General features: G+C 52.2%; 1 protein-coding gene across 4 annotated transcripts in view; it reads left to right on the forward strand.

Annotated features, from left to right (window-relative positions):
* CLSTN1 (calsyntenin 1) overlaps positions 1 to 14,977 on the forward strand; it is a 58,126-nt gene that overhangs the window by 17,474 nt on the left and 25,675 nt on the right. For all 4 annotated transcript variants that reach the window (XM_037165660.2, XM_037165662.2, XM_037165661.2 and 1 more), the window contains exon 2: positions 10,342 to 10,464. In XM_037165660.2, the coding sequence (XP_037021555.2) occupies positions 10,342 to 10,464 (123 nt within the window). The remainder of the gene's footprint in view (positions 1 to 10,341; positions 10,465 to 14,977) is intronic.

Raw genomic sequence — 14,977 nt, forward strand, 5'->3', positions numbered from 1 at the left:
GCTTCTAGAAGAGTCGTGCAGCTGGACCCACGGCTCCCTCCCACATTAGTGACTTCCTGTCACATCTGTGACTTTAAAGAGAGGCTTTCGGGGACACGTGAGATTCACGGAACTCAGGAGGCCGAAGTAAATAAGGAGCACAGAGGCCGTGAGACCTGCTGGCTGTGTTTCCCCATGGCGCTCGGCCTGTTAATTTTATGGGGTAGCTTTTCATGCTGAGTCAAACAATTGAGTTAGAGAGGGACTCACTTCTGCCCTTTAGTGCTGGTGGGATGTTTTCATTTGCTCACCAGAAAAGCTTGTGAATGTGACATTAAGTTGCTTTGGAAAATTTAAGAGTAAATTTTATAGAATGAGATAATGGGTAACTGAAGGGCAGCCTCTTTAAATGTAAACATTTAAGAAAACATTTGTCGGAGGCTCCTGTTAAAATTTCAAATTTTTCCTGACAGTAATGAATAAAATAGGCTCACTGTCCTTAATGGCTTAGGATCAGGTGTTAGACTGTCGACCTTGCCCTCTGTGGGACGACGCACTGGGGCTGGTCTACGGTGGGAGACCCTCACGTCCGTGGGTGCGCCCACTCGCCCACCCCGCCGTCTCTCGGCGGATGTGGTGTCCTTCAGTCTATCTACCAGTGAAGTAACCGTGCTTAATTGTGCAGCCTCCCGAACAGCGTATCGCTGCGACCACCCATAAAATTAACTAGCAGAACAAGGTGGCGGGAAGCAGCCCTCTCGGAAGTCGTTTCGCTTTTGTTCTCAGTAAAAGCCTTCTGTTCTCACTCGCACTCACTCGTCCCCATTGCTGTGCCTGTCGCCTCAGCTCACTTTCTCCTCTCCGGTCCCTGACCCTTTCTGTGTCACTAGCCTTAGTGTCCTCTGAATATGCAACAGTGTCGCACCTTATTTTTGCTTCCTCCCTGGTGTGTACCCCAGGGGGCGCTGGTGAGAAATTCTCCTCCATGAACTGTTAGGATGTTGCGGCCAAACATCATGAGATACAAGTAAAAGTTGGGAGCCACACGAAAGAGAAGCCTGGGTTTACAGCTTGATTTCGGTTCCGTTGAGAAGCCAGATGCCTGATTCCTGAGCATCGGCTGATAGTCACTGTTGGAAGTAGTGAGTCTGCCTGGACCAGCTTCCGCAGGTGTCCGAAGCCCCTGAAACCGCCTGCCCAGGGGTTTGTGTTCTCACGTTTTGCCCTTCGGAGAGGGTTCAGGAAGAGGTGACGAGCTTTGCTTCTGGGAGTCCCGCCACTTCGTCACCAGGCTCCAGTGATTTGCCCTTCCGGTGTGGGGATGCTGTATTTAAGCCAGATTTAATATCAGAAACGCTAATTTTTAAAGGCACATTTGAGATCATCACACCCAGACTTCTGACAAATAGCACTGTGACCTGCTGTCTCGCGGCTGGCCGTGGAGCTGCCCCTTTTAGGCCAGTCTTACTGGTGAGCAAGGCCAGCACACAGGGCCTGGGGGCGCTCGGCTCACGAGTGCGTGTTGTGTGTGATGTTCAGTATACAAAACCGGATATGTGCAAGCCAACTGGATTTTCAGGTCAAAACAATGGAAATGTAGTGAGAAAAAAGTTTTAAGTGACAGTGTCAATAAAACTGTTGAGTAAGGAACCATCAGTAAAATACTACCAAATCAAGTCTTACGTTGTGTAAAAAGAACCACACACCACACCAAGTGGGATTTCTTCCAGGCGCACACACCAAAGTCAACATCCAAAGTCAGCCCTCCGCCAAAGGAAGGTGTTTAAAAGTCACACGATTGTAGTGATCAGTGCAGAAATAGCGTTTGACAAAGTCTGACACCGTTCGTGATGAAAACTCCCAGCCAGTTAGGAGGAGAAGGGAACCCTCTGAACTCGACCCAGAGCAGCTGCCACAGCCCCGTGTGATGGACACACTGAAAAAAGGGGCGTTGTGGAAGCCATTGGCGTGTGGCTCTTTAAGGCCGATTGACAGTCTCGAGTTTTTCTTTCATGACAACAGAATTCAGCTTAAAAATAGCCCCCTTCCCCCAGGTGTGTTGAGTTAAACTATTTGATGTACCACGGTGATGGGGTAAGTATGAGTCCTGGTGGGACAGTTGTTGATGTTAAATAGTTGTGGCTTTTTTAGGTGACAGTGCCATTTAGGTTAGTTTGAAAGAGTCTTTATCTTCCAGAGTATTGAGGGGTGAAGTCATATGATACCTGGACTTTGTTTCAAATGACCGAGCCTTGCAGCAGGAACGGGAGCAAGTGGGTCGGACGAGATTGGCCCTGTGCTGACGACTGCAGCGGCTGCCTGGGCACACGGGCTCAGTGCTCTGTTCTGCCCACCGTCATGTCTTTACGTGACACAGACGGATGACGCCACTGGTGCAACGTTTGTCTGGTCACACCCATCCAGTGGCCGCTGCTGAAGCCCGGAAAGCGCCGTGTCGGGAGGATGTGGAGACCCTGTGCTCCGCTGGTGGGGCTGGAAAACGGGGCCGTCGCCGCGGAAGGAAGACGCTGTTGGCAGTTCCTCCAAGGACTGAAAACGGCCTTGCCGAGGGATCCAGCGATTCCACTTCTGAGTGCAGACCCGGAAGTGCTGAAAATAGAGGCGCAGACAGACATTCGCACACCCCGTTCGCGACAGCGTCGGGCACAGCAGCCAGGAGGCCACAACCCCAGTGCCCTTGGCAGGTGAATGGACAGAGGAGATGTGGTCCACACACACCGTGGAGTGAAAGGTGACACATGCCGTGGCCTGAAGGGACCTTGAGGACGTTGTCCTGAGTGAAGTGAGCCAGTCACGAAAGAAGGGGTAAAATTAGCCTCCAGGGTCTGGGCCGGTAGGGATTTCTGAGGCTGCAGTTTGTGTTGAAGAAGAGGATGGGGAGGTTGTCATGGGAACGCCTCCTGAGTCTCCCCAACTCAAGTCAGTCCACCCTGATAGTTTTTCCTAAAACATGGCTCCTGCTTAAGGTGAATTGATCAACACAGATTTGTTGAGCACTCGTGTGGCCAGCAGAGTGGGCTCTTCACTCACATTGATAATCCTCCAAACAGGGATGTGGGCGGAAGCCCCTTTCCCGACTTACAATGTGGAAGTAGGCGCCGGTGGCTCGGGAACCCGCCCCTAGTCAGAGGGGGCCGGAGGCGGTTCATCCGCGAGCTGGGTTCCTGCCTCTCCTACCGCACTGGGCCCTCGGACTCTGCCCTCACCGTAAATTAAAGCCCTGCTCTAGCTACACCTCCTTGTACGTACATTTATCCCAGTCTTGTTAGTCCCGGAACGAGCCATAGATTTTCCCACCTTTGTACCTTCTTCGTATGTTTTTCTGCTTACAAACACGCCCTCAGAAGGATATTCCCTTTGAGGCCGTCCTTGGGAGACCCACTTGGGCTTGTGATGGTTCCGAGTTGAGCTCAGCTATTTCCTGCTCTCTGTCCCAGGAACATGCCAGAAATGCACTTCCCCACCCGGTGTGGGTGAGTGGGGCCATGGACCTGGTTCTGGCTCACGAGTGGGGAGCCAGGGTGAGTTGTGTCCCGTCTGGGTGGAAGGTCCAGCTCCCGCTGGGAGGGACTCGCTCCTTCCCCTGGCAAGGGTCTTGGCTGCGTCTGAGGTGGAGGCCTCGTGCTCTGTCCCCAGTGCGGAGCACGCTCCTGTCCCTGTGTCTGCCACACTTCGGCACCTCGTTTCAGGGTGTGGGTGGCCGTCGACACGTTTGCGTTCTCTGGAGATGGGGACTTGCGGTAGGTTCTGGGAAGCCTGCCGGGTCCTTCAGCCTCTGAACACACCGGAGGTCCACGGCCATGCGGCCAAAAGGACCTTTGATGTGAAGGTCACTTGAAGGCTCAGCGATGGTCTGGTCTAAATAGGAATTTGTGACTGGGGACTGTGCTTAGAGAGTCCTAAGGACATATGTCTTTTTATATTTTTATTTTGGAACTAATATGAATAATTTACTCATTTTAGATGTTTTTTGAGAAAAAAGAATCAGCTGGAGATTTTATATTTACACGGTTTGACACTTTTATATGCATATTACCTAGGACGAGGGATCTACTAACGCAATTACCTTCTGTTCCTTTAGCAAGTCAGGAGCTGGATTTTTAAATTAGAGTTTGGGCACTTGCAGCAGGTAATCCGGGGCACCTATCGCCACCTAGTGGCAATGCTTCTTAATTGCAGATTCTTTTGGTGGACCAAGGTTAACCTTTGAATCTGTGAATAAAATATGTAACGTTTTCTGAGATGTACTGGTGAAATGCCTACAGTCTCTTAAAATGTATAGCTGTCATTATTTATGATGTTGTTGTTATTGGGTAGATACTACCAATGTAGATGTTCTGGAATGAGAAGGTATGCACCAGATTTGTTTTTGGAAAGAGTGGATTTCTCTTAGTGAAAGAACTTATAAGACGCGATCTCCGGTGCTGGGTTGGTGCTGGGGCTGCCACAGCAGGAACCACCTCGCTGGGGGTCTGCGACTGCTGGGACCAGGGCAAGGGGCCAGTCTCTCTTTTGCCCAGAGTTGGGATGTACTAGGAAGGTGTACATTTTTATGTTTACAGTTAACCCAGCCTTGGCTGGTGTGGCTCAGTGGATTGAGTGCCGGCCTGTGAACCACAGTGTCGCTGGTTCAGTTCCCAGTCAGGGCACATGCCTGGGTTGTGGGCCAGGCCCCCAGTTGGGGACGAATGAGAGGCAACCACACATTGACGTTTCTCTCTCTGATCCTATCTGTCTAGAAATAAATAAATAAAATCTTTAAAAAAAAGTTAATCCTGAAGTTGACCATGGTATTCTTTGCACTTTGATTATTAAACCAGTGGCAATTTCGTGACCACAAAAACTGGCCGTGCCTTAGAGTAACAGACATGGCCTGGGTCTGCAGGGAGGCTGGGTGATCGCGGCCTGGCCACTTCCTGGGTTCAGTTGAGACTGTGCCATTCAAGACCATGTCAGCTTCTCTGTGATCCACAATGTGACGGCGTGAGCCAGACTTTCAGCTCGGGCAACCTGCTCCTGGACCTACGGCTGGCAGTCTCTTGCCTTTATTTGTGGGTTCTTTTGGAAGGTTACAGAAACATCAGTCACTTGTTTCCATAAATATTTGATGCTGCCAATTGAGTGTGATGAAATATTGAAAATACCATTTATTAAATATTTAAAAGTTCAGTCTTTGGAACTGGCCAGATCTCGTCATGCTGCTGCAGCCCGAAGGGGCAGTTTAGGAAATTTGAATTGTAAAACTAGAATACTGTGGGGGGGATAGAAGAACTGGGATGTCACTATAAAATTATTTTTTGCTTTGAACTATTTCAGTGATTTTCGACTGAAGCCTTTTCATTAGAGTGGCAGAAACACATGTTCTATACCTCTCTATGCTTTCTGCAGTTTGCCTAGTGTTTTTACCGGAGCTCACACATTAGAGTACTCTTCCGTTTTATTTGCTATGCTTATAATTTTATTAGTAAAATCTTAACTGTGAAAACAGGTTGGAATTGACTGTTGCCCTTAGTGGTACATTATTAGCATTGCCCTTAGTGGTACATTATTAGCGGTAAATTGAATTAGTAGCTTCTGTGTTTTGAAAGGAGAGGTCGGTGACGGACATTGGAGGTCTGGGGCCCTCTCCTTACAGCGGCCCCTTTACCCGCATCACGCCCACAGCACTGGCAGCGTCCCAGCCTGCGTCACAGCCCCGGGTTCGGCAGGCTCCCTGGAGCAGACGGGGTGCCAGCCTCGAGGAAGAGCATCCGGCCTGACTGTGGTTTTCTGTGCTCAGTGGCCCCTGCAGCCTGAAGGCCGCAGCCAGCTCGGGGCCCACACACGGCACTGCACCCGTGTTTCTGGACGGGAAGGGCAGGCGCACCATAAGCTTCTGACTTCCCTTCTTTGCCAAGCGCCTCGCCCCAGGAGCAGCCCTTGTGCAGGGAGCTGTTCTCCAAAGGCACTTTAGATCTCGGCCTCTGTGGTCTGCGTTTGGTGGCGCAGCGGGTCCCTCTGTAATCTCAGCACAGACCCCAGGGCCCGCTGCGCGTGGGCCCCCAGATTCTCTCGTCTCCTTTGCTCAGGACATCCACCTGCCAGAAACAAGAAATCACACCTTGCCAGTGTTTAAACCACCGAATCGTAGCTGCATTTCAGTTCTCAGTCCAAACCGTCATCTCCATGGGAGAACTTACAAACCAGGACACTGACTCCACCTGTGCTGTGTGTGCGATTCCTTCTGCACTCGTTCATTGGCCAGACAATTCCCGAGCGATGAGACACTAAGTAGCAGAGAAGGAAAGGTCGCCCCCTCCTGGAATCTGCTTGCGTTTGAGTGGAGGAGGAGAAGGTCACGACACAGTAGCACCTTGTGGCATTTCCTGTGTGTGACACTGTCCCCTGCCTGTCATGTGATAGGTTTGACCACACAGCAGCCTGTGAGGTGGACGTTACTCCTGTCCTCAGTGTACAGGAAATTGAGGCCATGGCCAAAGGCGGGTGACCCGCCTAATGCCCCAGGCCGGCTCCACTGCCTGGTCTGTGCCCTGGTGGCCAGGAGCAGAGGAGCGTGTGGGCAGCAGAAAGGAGGGGGAAGTGGGGGCCAGAGCTGTAGACACTGACCCAGTTGAATGAGGGGATATTTGAACAGAGACCTGAAGCAAGGTGACGAGGCCGTGAGACCCCGGCAGGGGACTCCAGAGGTCAAAGCTATTTTAATAATTGAGACGGGACTTCTGGCCAAGATGGAGGCGTAGGTAGACACACTGTGCCTCCTTGAACAACCAAAATTAAGGACAACAAAAATTTAGAAACAAAAAAACCCCCACCAAAACAGACAGAAAATTGAACTGTGCAGAAGTCTGACAACAACGAACCATTCATCCAGACCGGTAAGAGGGGCGAAGTTGGCAGCCACCAGAGAGGGGTCGCAGCAGGAAAAAGCAGGTGGCTGGTAACCTGGGCGCGCGCAGGCTGTGGTTGGCAGAACCCAGTCTCAGGGTAGCAACCAGCAGGTCCCAGTGAGGTGTGCAAGGCGGCTGGCTGACCGTGGTCACACATTCACATGCAAATAAACCAGGCCAAAAACAGGCAGTGAGACAGACCACGCGGTCCAGGGCCCCAGTGATGGGAAATTAAGCCTAAAAGCACCAATTGAAAAACACTTGTGGGGGTTGAGGTGCTGGGAGAGACTCCCAGCCTCACAGGAGAGGTCATTGGATAGACCCACGGGGTCCTAGAACATACACAAGCCCACCCACCCAGGAACCAGCACCAGAAGGGCCCAATTTGCTTGTGGGAAGTGGCACAGGGGACCGAAATCTGAGAGAGAGCAGAACAAACACCATTGCCCCTCTCTGACTCCGCCCCCACACACAGCGTCACAACCCAGCACCTTGGGTTGCCCCGCCCTGGTGAACACCTAAGGCCCTACCCCTCATATGGAAAGGTGCAAACAGACCAAAACATAACGGCTCCAGCAGAAGAAGAACAGCTCAAAGCCCCAGAGCCAGTAACTCTAAGCAACCCAGAGATGGCCAACCTATCAGATGCACAGTTCAAAACACTGGTGATGAGGATGCTCACTGAACTGGTTGATTTTGGTCGCAAATTAGATGAAAAAATGAAGGCTACACTAATTGAAATGAAGCAAACTGCACAGAGAACTAATAGTGATGGGAAGAAAACTGGGACTCAAATCAATGGAGTGAACCAGAAGGAAGAAAGAAAGAACCAAACAGAAAAGAATGAAGAAACAAGAATCAAAGCAAATGAGAGGCTTAGGAACCTCCAGGACATCTTTAAATGTTCCAACATCCAAATTATAGGGGTACCAGAAGGGGAAGAGGAAGAGCAACAAGAGGAAACGTTATTTGAACAAATAATAAAGGAGAATTTCCCCAATCTGGCAAAGGAAATAGACTTCCAGGAAGTCCAGGAAGCTCAGAGAGTCCCAAAGAAGTTGGACCCAAGGAGGAACACACCAAGGCACATCATAATTACATTAGCCAAGATAAAAATGAAGGAGAAAATCTAGAAGCAGCAAGAGATAAGGGGACAGTCACCTACAGAGGAGTTCCCATCAGACTGTCCGCAGATTTCTCAAAAGAGACCTTACAGGCAAGAAGGGGCTAGAAAGAAGAAGTATTCCAAGACATGAAATCCAAAGATCTACATCCAAGATTGCTCTATCCAGCAAAGCTTTCATTTAGAATGGAAGGGTAGATAAAGCGCTTCTCAGATAAGGTCAAATTCAAGGAGTTCATCATCACCAAGCCCTTACTATATGAAATGTTAAAGGGACTTATCTAAGAAAAAGAAGATAAAAAATATGAACAGTAAAAAGACAGCAAACTCACAATCATTAACAACCACACCTCAACCAAAAGCAAACTAAGCAAACAACTAAAACAGGAACAGAGCCACAGAAATGGAGATCACATGGAGGGTTAGCAACAGGGGAGTGGGAGGAAGAGAGAGGGGGGAAAAGATACAGAGAATAAATAGCATAGACGGTAGGTAGAAAATAGATAGGGGGAGGACAAGAATAGTATGGGAAATGTAGAAGCTAAAGAACTTATGACACATGGACATGAACTAAAGGGAAGGGGGGAAATGGGACAACTGTAATGGCGTAATCAATAAAATATATTTAAAAATATTAAGATGGTAACTTAATATCCTTCTTCCTGCGAACAGGTAGGTAGGTAGGTAAGTCAGTCCCACATAAATGAAAGCTGCTAGGTCCTCGGTAATGCTGGTGTGAACAGCGTGTGTGAACCACAAGTTTGAGGACACTGTTTGGATTAGACCCTCGAGCCCGCAGTGGGAAGAATCATAGGGAGGGCAAGGGTGGGCGTGGTCACTGGGCCGAGCCGCAGGCAGGAGAGAAGCAGCTGCATCTGGTTCTGTGTGTGCGGAGTTTTCAGTGCGTGTGACCAAGTTTCCCGAGTTAATTGTGTGGCTCAGTGGCGTTCACTTCGTTCACTCACATAGGCGTGCAGCTTGCCCCCGTGCCCCTTATCCTCCCACAAACAAACTCTGCGCCAGGCGAACTCGTCCCGGGGGTCTGGGCTGATCTCAGATGTGGGGGCCCAGGGCCCGCTGTGGGTGCTGCGTGGCGTGCATGAATGGCCAGCGGACGCATCCTTCGTCAGAGAGCTGGTGGCTTGTTGCACATCCAGGCGTCAGCCCCCGTGTGCCCACAAGTGCACGGCCCCTCCTCGCAGGGCGGAGTAAACGCAGGTGGCGTTCTCCTGTCATTCCGGAAGGGCTGTCACGACGGCAGAGAAGTAGTGACATGCCATGGTGACACACTATGGTGACACGCCGTGCCGGAGATGGATGCGCATTTCCATTTAGCTTCGGAGGCTTCCGAGCTGCTTTGCACTCACGGCAAAGAGTTGGGGCAGTTCATTCGGCAGATGGACACCAGCTACCAGGGGGCGAGGTTCTGAACCTGCCCCCCCATCTGCTCAGCTGAACACATCTCAAGGTGTAACGTGAGCTGGCAGCACTTGAGGTGACAGAGGGAAGAGAGTGGCAGAGTTCAGCTGTGACGTGGATCCCAGAAGGCACTGGGGGAGCTGGGCGCTCAGGGCAGACGCGGTGGCTTTAACGGGGTTGGGGACAGAGCCAGGCCCGAGCAGAACAGGAGGGGCTGGAACTCCAGACTGGTGGTACCAGGCGAGCTCCTGCCAGAACTGCACAGTCTTGCCTTGGAAATAAAAGCGGCAGGTGCAGCGCCTGTTGGGAAGGGAGGTGTTGCCTCTCCAGTTACGCCCGGCCCGACCCCCGGGAAGGTGGGGCCTGGTTTGCAGACTAGGAAATGGAGGTCAAGGGTCTGTCACAAGCTGAAGAAAGGGAGCCGGGTCTGACCCCCCCAGTCAGCCTGACTCCGGGTCAGATGTCTTCAGAAATGGGCTTTCGGCGTCTTATTTTGATACCTCACATTTGTAATCTTACATTCCTCAGTCTCATCAGTTTTGCATCTTTGCTGTACATTTTCGTTTGTCATGCTGATTTTAAGTATTATCGTACTGTCAGGGAGATGTAATGTCAATGTCCTTCTCGGTGACTTTCCTGTGCCCGAGGGTGTCTGCGGCCGTCAGTTCTTTCCCTGGAATCTGCGGGGCGGAGTCTGGCTCCTCCTGGACTTGGGTGGTTTCTCTGTTATTTGCTCCAGAATGTGGCATGTCGCCCCGCTGGGGTCTCAACAGCAAACTCCACAACAAAAAATACAAGTGCCGCCTCCCAACCAGCGGGAGTTGTGCTGTGTCGGCGTGTGTGTCTTCAGAAGCAGCTCGGTTGGAAATAGTCGTCTGACCACCGTGCTCCCCTTTCTTTCCTAAAACACAGCCAACAAGCACAAGCCGTGGCTTGAGCCCACCTATCACGGCATAGTGACCGAGAACGACAACACCGTGCTCCTCGATCCCCCACTGATTGCCCTGGACAAAGACGCCCCGCTGCGGTTCGCAGGTAGGCACGGGCTTTTCATTTGCTCTGGGTCCCCTCGGGCTGGGTGGGCTGGGCAGGCTGGGAGGGAGGCATCAGGGCCGTTTCTCAGACTTTCTCAGGGTGGCTTGGTGGCTACGGGTGGTTTGTGGCTCCCGGGCACCATGTTTTCCTGTTGTTGTTTAAGATTTTATTTATTTAATTTTAGAGAGGGGAAGGGAGAAAGAAAGAGAGGGAGAGAAGCATCAGTGTGTCGTTGCCTCTCACATGTCCCCCTATTAGGGACCTGGCCTGCAACCCAAGCCTGTGCCCTAGACTGGGAATAACCAACAGCCCCCTGGTTCTCAGACCCACACTCGATCCACTGAGCTATGCCATCCAGGGCTCCTGTTTGTTTCAATAGTTGGGCCACCTGGCCAGCAGCCTGTCCCTGTGGTTGAAAAGCAAGGTATTTCGTCGCATCCTCATGTCCCTCATCTGACGTTGTTGGAGACGCAACTCCTGGGCCAGTGCGTCTCAGACGTATGTGCACTCGTTGCACCTGAGGGTTGTGTCAACTTGGATTTGGATGCAGAAGGGCGGGGGCGGGACCTGAGGTTCTGTTCTAACCTTCTGGGGCTGCAGGCTCACGAGAGACGAGGACCTGGGTGATTACAGCTCAGGGTCTCCCTTGCACGACCTCGGTTTCAGTTACCTGCAAAGATTTATTTGAAAACGTCAAACAGTCTTTATAGAGAAATCCTTTGGCTTAGATTTTACTTTTTTTTTACTTAAGATTTTTTTTTTTTAAGATTTTGTTTATTTATTTTTAGAGGGAAGGGAAGGAGAGAGAGGGAGAGAAATATCAATGTGTGGTTGCCTCTCACCTGCCCCCTACTGGGGACCTGGCCTGCAACCTAGGCACATGCCCTGACTGGGAATTGAACTGGTGACCCTTTGGTTTGCAGGCCCTCAGTCAATCCACTGAGCCACGCCAGCCAGGGCAGATTTTACTTTCAATGAGTTTTTAAAGTGGGGTTTTTCATAGGATTGAAATCTGACAACAGCGACAGGTCTGGGGCCGCGTGGCGGTCCACTGCCCGCTGGCACGGGACAGCTCCCTGCCCGTCAGGGCGGCTCTGGTTGTGCCCACAGCAGCTTCCCCGACGGGCAGGGAGCTGGGCCCTGTTGCCCCTTCTTTGCCTCAGAGTCACGGTTGACATCGTGAAGTTGACTTTTTTTTTAAGTGTTTATTGTTTTAGAGAGAGGGGAAGGAGCAAGAAAGTGAGGGAGGGAAACATGGATCGGTTGCCTGTTGTGCGCACCCCGACCGGGGGCCAAAGCTGTGACCCAGGAGTGCGCCTGTTCCCACCGGGAGTCCAGCCGGAGACCCTTCGCTTTTGGGAAGACGCTTAACCAGCCGAGCCACACCAGTCAGGGTGTGAGGTGGTTTTAAAGAGCCGTTGTTACATGATAGTTTTCCAGGACAAAATTTCTCATGTTACTGTGTGCCGTTTGCCTAGGGACCAATAAGAGAAATTCAGTTAACTCGTATAGATCAGATGGCCCATTAATTTTACTGCGTGTAAATTGAGGGAAATGAATGTGTTTCTGAAGAGCTGCTTAAGCAATAAATTTGTTCTTCACTCCCTTCAAGTGCCACACCCCCGTTGTCAGGAGAACCGGCAGGGAACCAGCGTGAGCTGCGGGGGGCAGCGGTTTCACCGGCGGTGGGTTTTTGCAGAGACCCGGTCGGGCGGGCAAGGAGCGCTCTGGGCTGGGGGCACGGGTGTGGTTGTCTCGTAGCCGAGGGGTTTCCTGATGTCCCCTCCTTCCTCCAAATTTGAGACCATTTTTAGCATTGCACGTGGGTGTCCTCTGCAACAAACTAGATTTCTGAGTGTCTGTGTGCCCCCCCACCCCCCACACTCACACCATGTCCTGAGTTTAGTCGTCACCTGTGTTCCTCTCTGCGGGAGTGACAGTGATGTGTGAGTCACCTGACTAGGATTATCAGCTCATGTGTGGGAGCAACTACACATTCCCTGCATTTCAGGCATTTTCGGGTCTTCGGTCCTGGGGTTCACGCCAAGGCCAGTGCCTGGGACTGGTCAATACCCCGTGGATGTTGCCCGAGGAACGAACGAGTGGGCCGTGATCACACAGCTCACAGGTGGGGGGGCCGCCGTCCCGGCCAGGCGGTCCGACTCCAGCCTCGATTCGGAGGTTTGCTGGGTCAGCTCCCGTGACGTCATCTTCAAAACATCACAAACATCCTGGCTGGCCGTCTCACCCCGTCCTGGGGGGGATGGGTAACCACCGGAGACTGCTTCTGAGACTTCTGGAATAAATACGTGGGTGATGTTGGCCGCTCAGTCACCCGAGTGCATTGCAAACTGTCACTTGTCAGCCCGGCGCGGTGAAGGCACGGGGTCTCCTCCAGATTGTTTTCTCAGGGCGAAATAGGAGAACAGAGTCTTGGTATTTGTCAAGTAGTTTAGGAAATTAAATCGACTAGATTTCTTTTTAAGATTTTATTTATCTTCAGAGAGAGGGGAGGGAGGGAGAAAGAGAGGGAGAGAAACACTGATGTGTGAGAGAAACATTATTTGGTTGCTTCTCGCACGTCCCCAGCCAGGGACCTGGTCTGCAACCCAGCCATGTGCCCTGACTGGGAATCGAACAGGTGACCTTTTGGTTCACAGACCGGTGCTCAGTCCGCTGAGCCACACCAGCCAGGGAAAAATGATGAGATTTCTTATTCAGCCCCTTTCCCTTAATCGTTAAAAGCCTGGGTGGAGGTGGGTAGGAAATTGCGTTGTGTGTGTTTGGGAGTGAAAAGCCTGCAGCCCTTCCAGGGGTCGTGTCGCCGCCTGTGTTGACATTCGTCCCTTCCTCATTGCCCGTGTCCGATGCCGAGCAGGCCCCCTTGTCACGCCCCTTTTTGAGGCTCTGCCTTTCAGAAGGCAGTTTTATCCCAGCACCCTTTTCTGCTTTCCTAGACCGAGTACAGAGACTTTCTTTATAAGATTAGCTCAACAGTTGCAGTAGAAATGAACTCCAAAAAATTACGGGGCAAGAATGGGAACGTCATTCTCATTGCTATTCACTTAGAACCAACTCTGATCTAGGACCCTTTTCTCCAAGTGTTTTGTGATGTGTGTGGCTGGGGCCCTGTGGGTGGCGGGCGGGGCCCACGCCCACGCATCACCGTCACCCCCAGGGTTGGCTTTTGCATGGGCAGCACCGATGCTGGGTTCAGATCCCTGGGGCCCAGATACCCAGTGCGGATTCTGGGTAGAGAGGCTAAGACACCCAGAGCAGCCCGAAGCCCGCCCACACCAGGGCCGCGAGGCAGAGCTGGTTAGAAACAGATGGCGGGCGTCCTGGCAAACCACGTTTTGAACGAGCTTCCCAGGCAGCTCTTGGCACTGAACTTGGAGAGCCAGTGCTGCAGTCAGTGAGGAGCTGGGGGCGTTGTAGCCCCTGGGTTGTGGCGTGGAGGCTGTGGGTGTGCACCCCACAGGGGTGTGTGCTTTGCTGCTGTGAGGCTTCCATGCTTGAGAGACTGTGCTGCTGAGAGCCACTTGTGAGCTGTCCCCAAAACCAGCGTGGACCAGTCACCAGAAATAAGCCTCAGCCTGAGGTCCAGCTGGTGAGCGTGAGCGCCAAGGCTGAGTAAAGGGAAGTGGGTTGGGGACGGGAGCTGGCTTAGAAGGGACCAGTATACGGGCTGCTTGCTGCTCAGCAGGTGTCGGTTCTCCCGGGATCCAGGTCGGTGGGTCTGTGACCTGTAGCCCCGCCTTCCCCAGCCACACATGAGCACGACCCAGGCCACGCCGACCAGGTGTGCTCTCCCTGGATGTGAGTGTTGAACAGAGAGACGGGGCACTAAGGCCGGCTGAGGTTGTGTTCCGTCTGTCCAGGCCAGCTCACTCGGGGCCTGTGGCGGCCCCTAGATCCTGCTTGCTGGAGCTGCCTCGGGTTCTGGCTGTTTCCAGGCCCCTTCTCTGGCCTGCAGTTCCACCAGTTCAGGGTGGCCTTTCTGTGATGTCCCTTTGGCCTGGGTGAGCTGAAGTGCCTCTCTGTTGTTTGCAGCCAGAGCACCTAATGTCCGAGCCGGCCCAGCGACCTTTTCTAGGAGTGCAGCACAGGGCAGGGCATCCCCTGGGCAACTGTAGGCTTGGCAGCAGAGACACCCCTCGGTTTTGAAGAGCAGCGCAGTTGGAGGTCATTTTCAGGTTTGGGAGAGGCTTAGAAAGATGCAAAATCAGCCTGAAGCCCAGGCTTCTCAGAGGGACAGGCAAGGAAAGTGAAGGCTGGACCCTGTCAACCAAGAGCCCCGGACGTGACTTTGGGTGTCAAGAAGTCAGATCTATGCCGTGTTGGGTTCATCCGTGATTACAGTTTTGTTTTGCTTTTAAAAATGTCGTAGTGAAGTTCCCCTGACTGTGAGTGTCTCAGATGACCCTGGGGAACATCTGAGGAGGGGAAAGATGGGAAAGGTTTGGTCTGTTCCGGGGCTCCAGGCCAGGGCCCCAGACCCTCTCCCTCCCTC

This window comes from Artibeus jamaicensis, unplaced genomic scaffold, assembly GCF_021234435.1.
Source record: "Artibeus jamaicensis isolate MK-2021 breed Jamaican fruit bat unplaced genomic scaffold, CSHL_Jam_final scaffold_847, whole genome shotgun sequence".
Taxonomy (NCBI): Eukaryota; Metazoa; Chordata; class Mammalia; order Chiroptera; family Phyllostomidae; genus Artibeus; species Artibeus jamaicensis.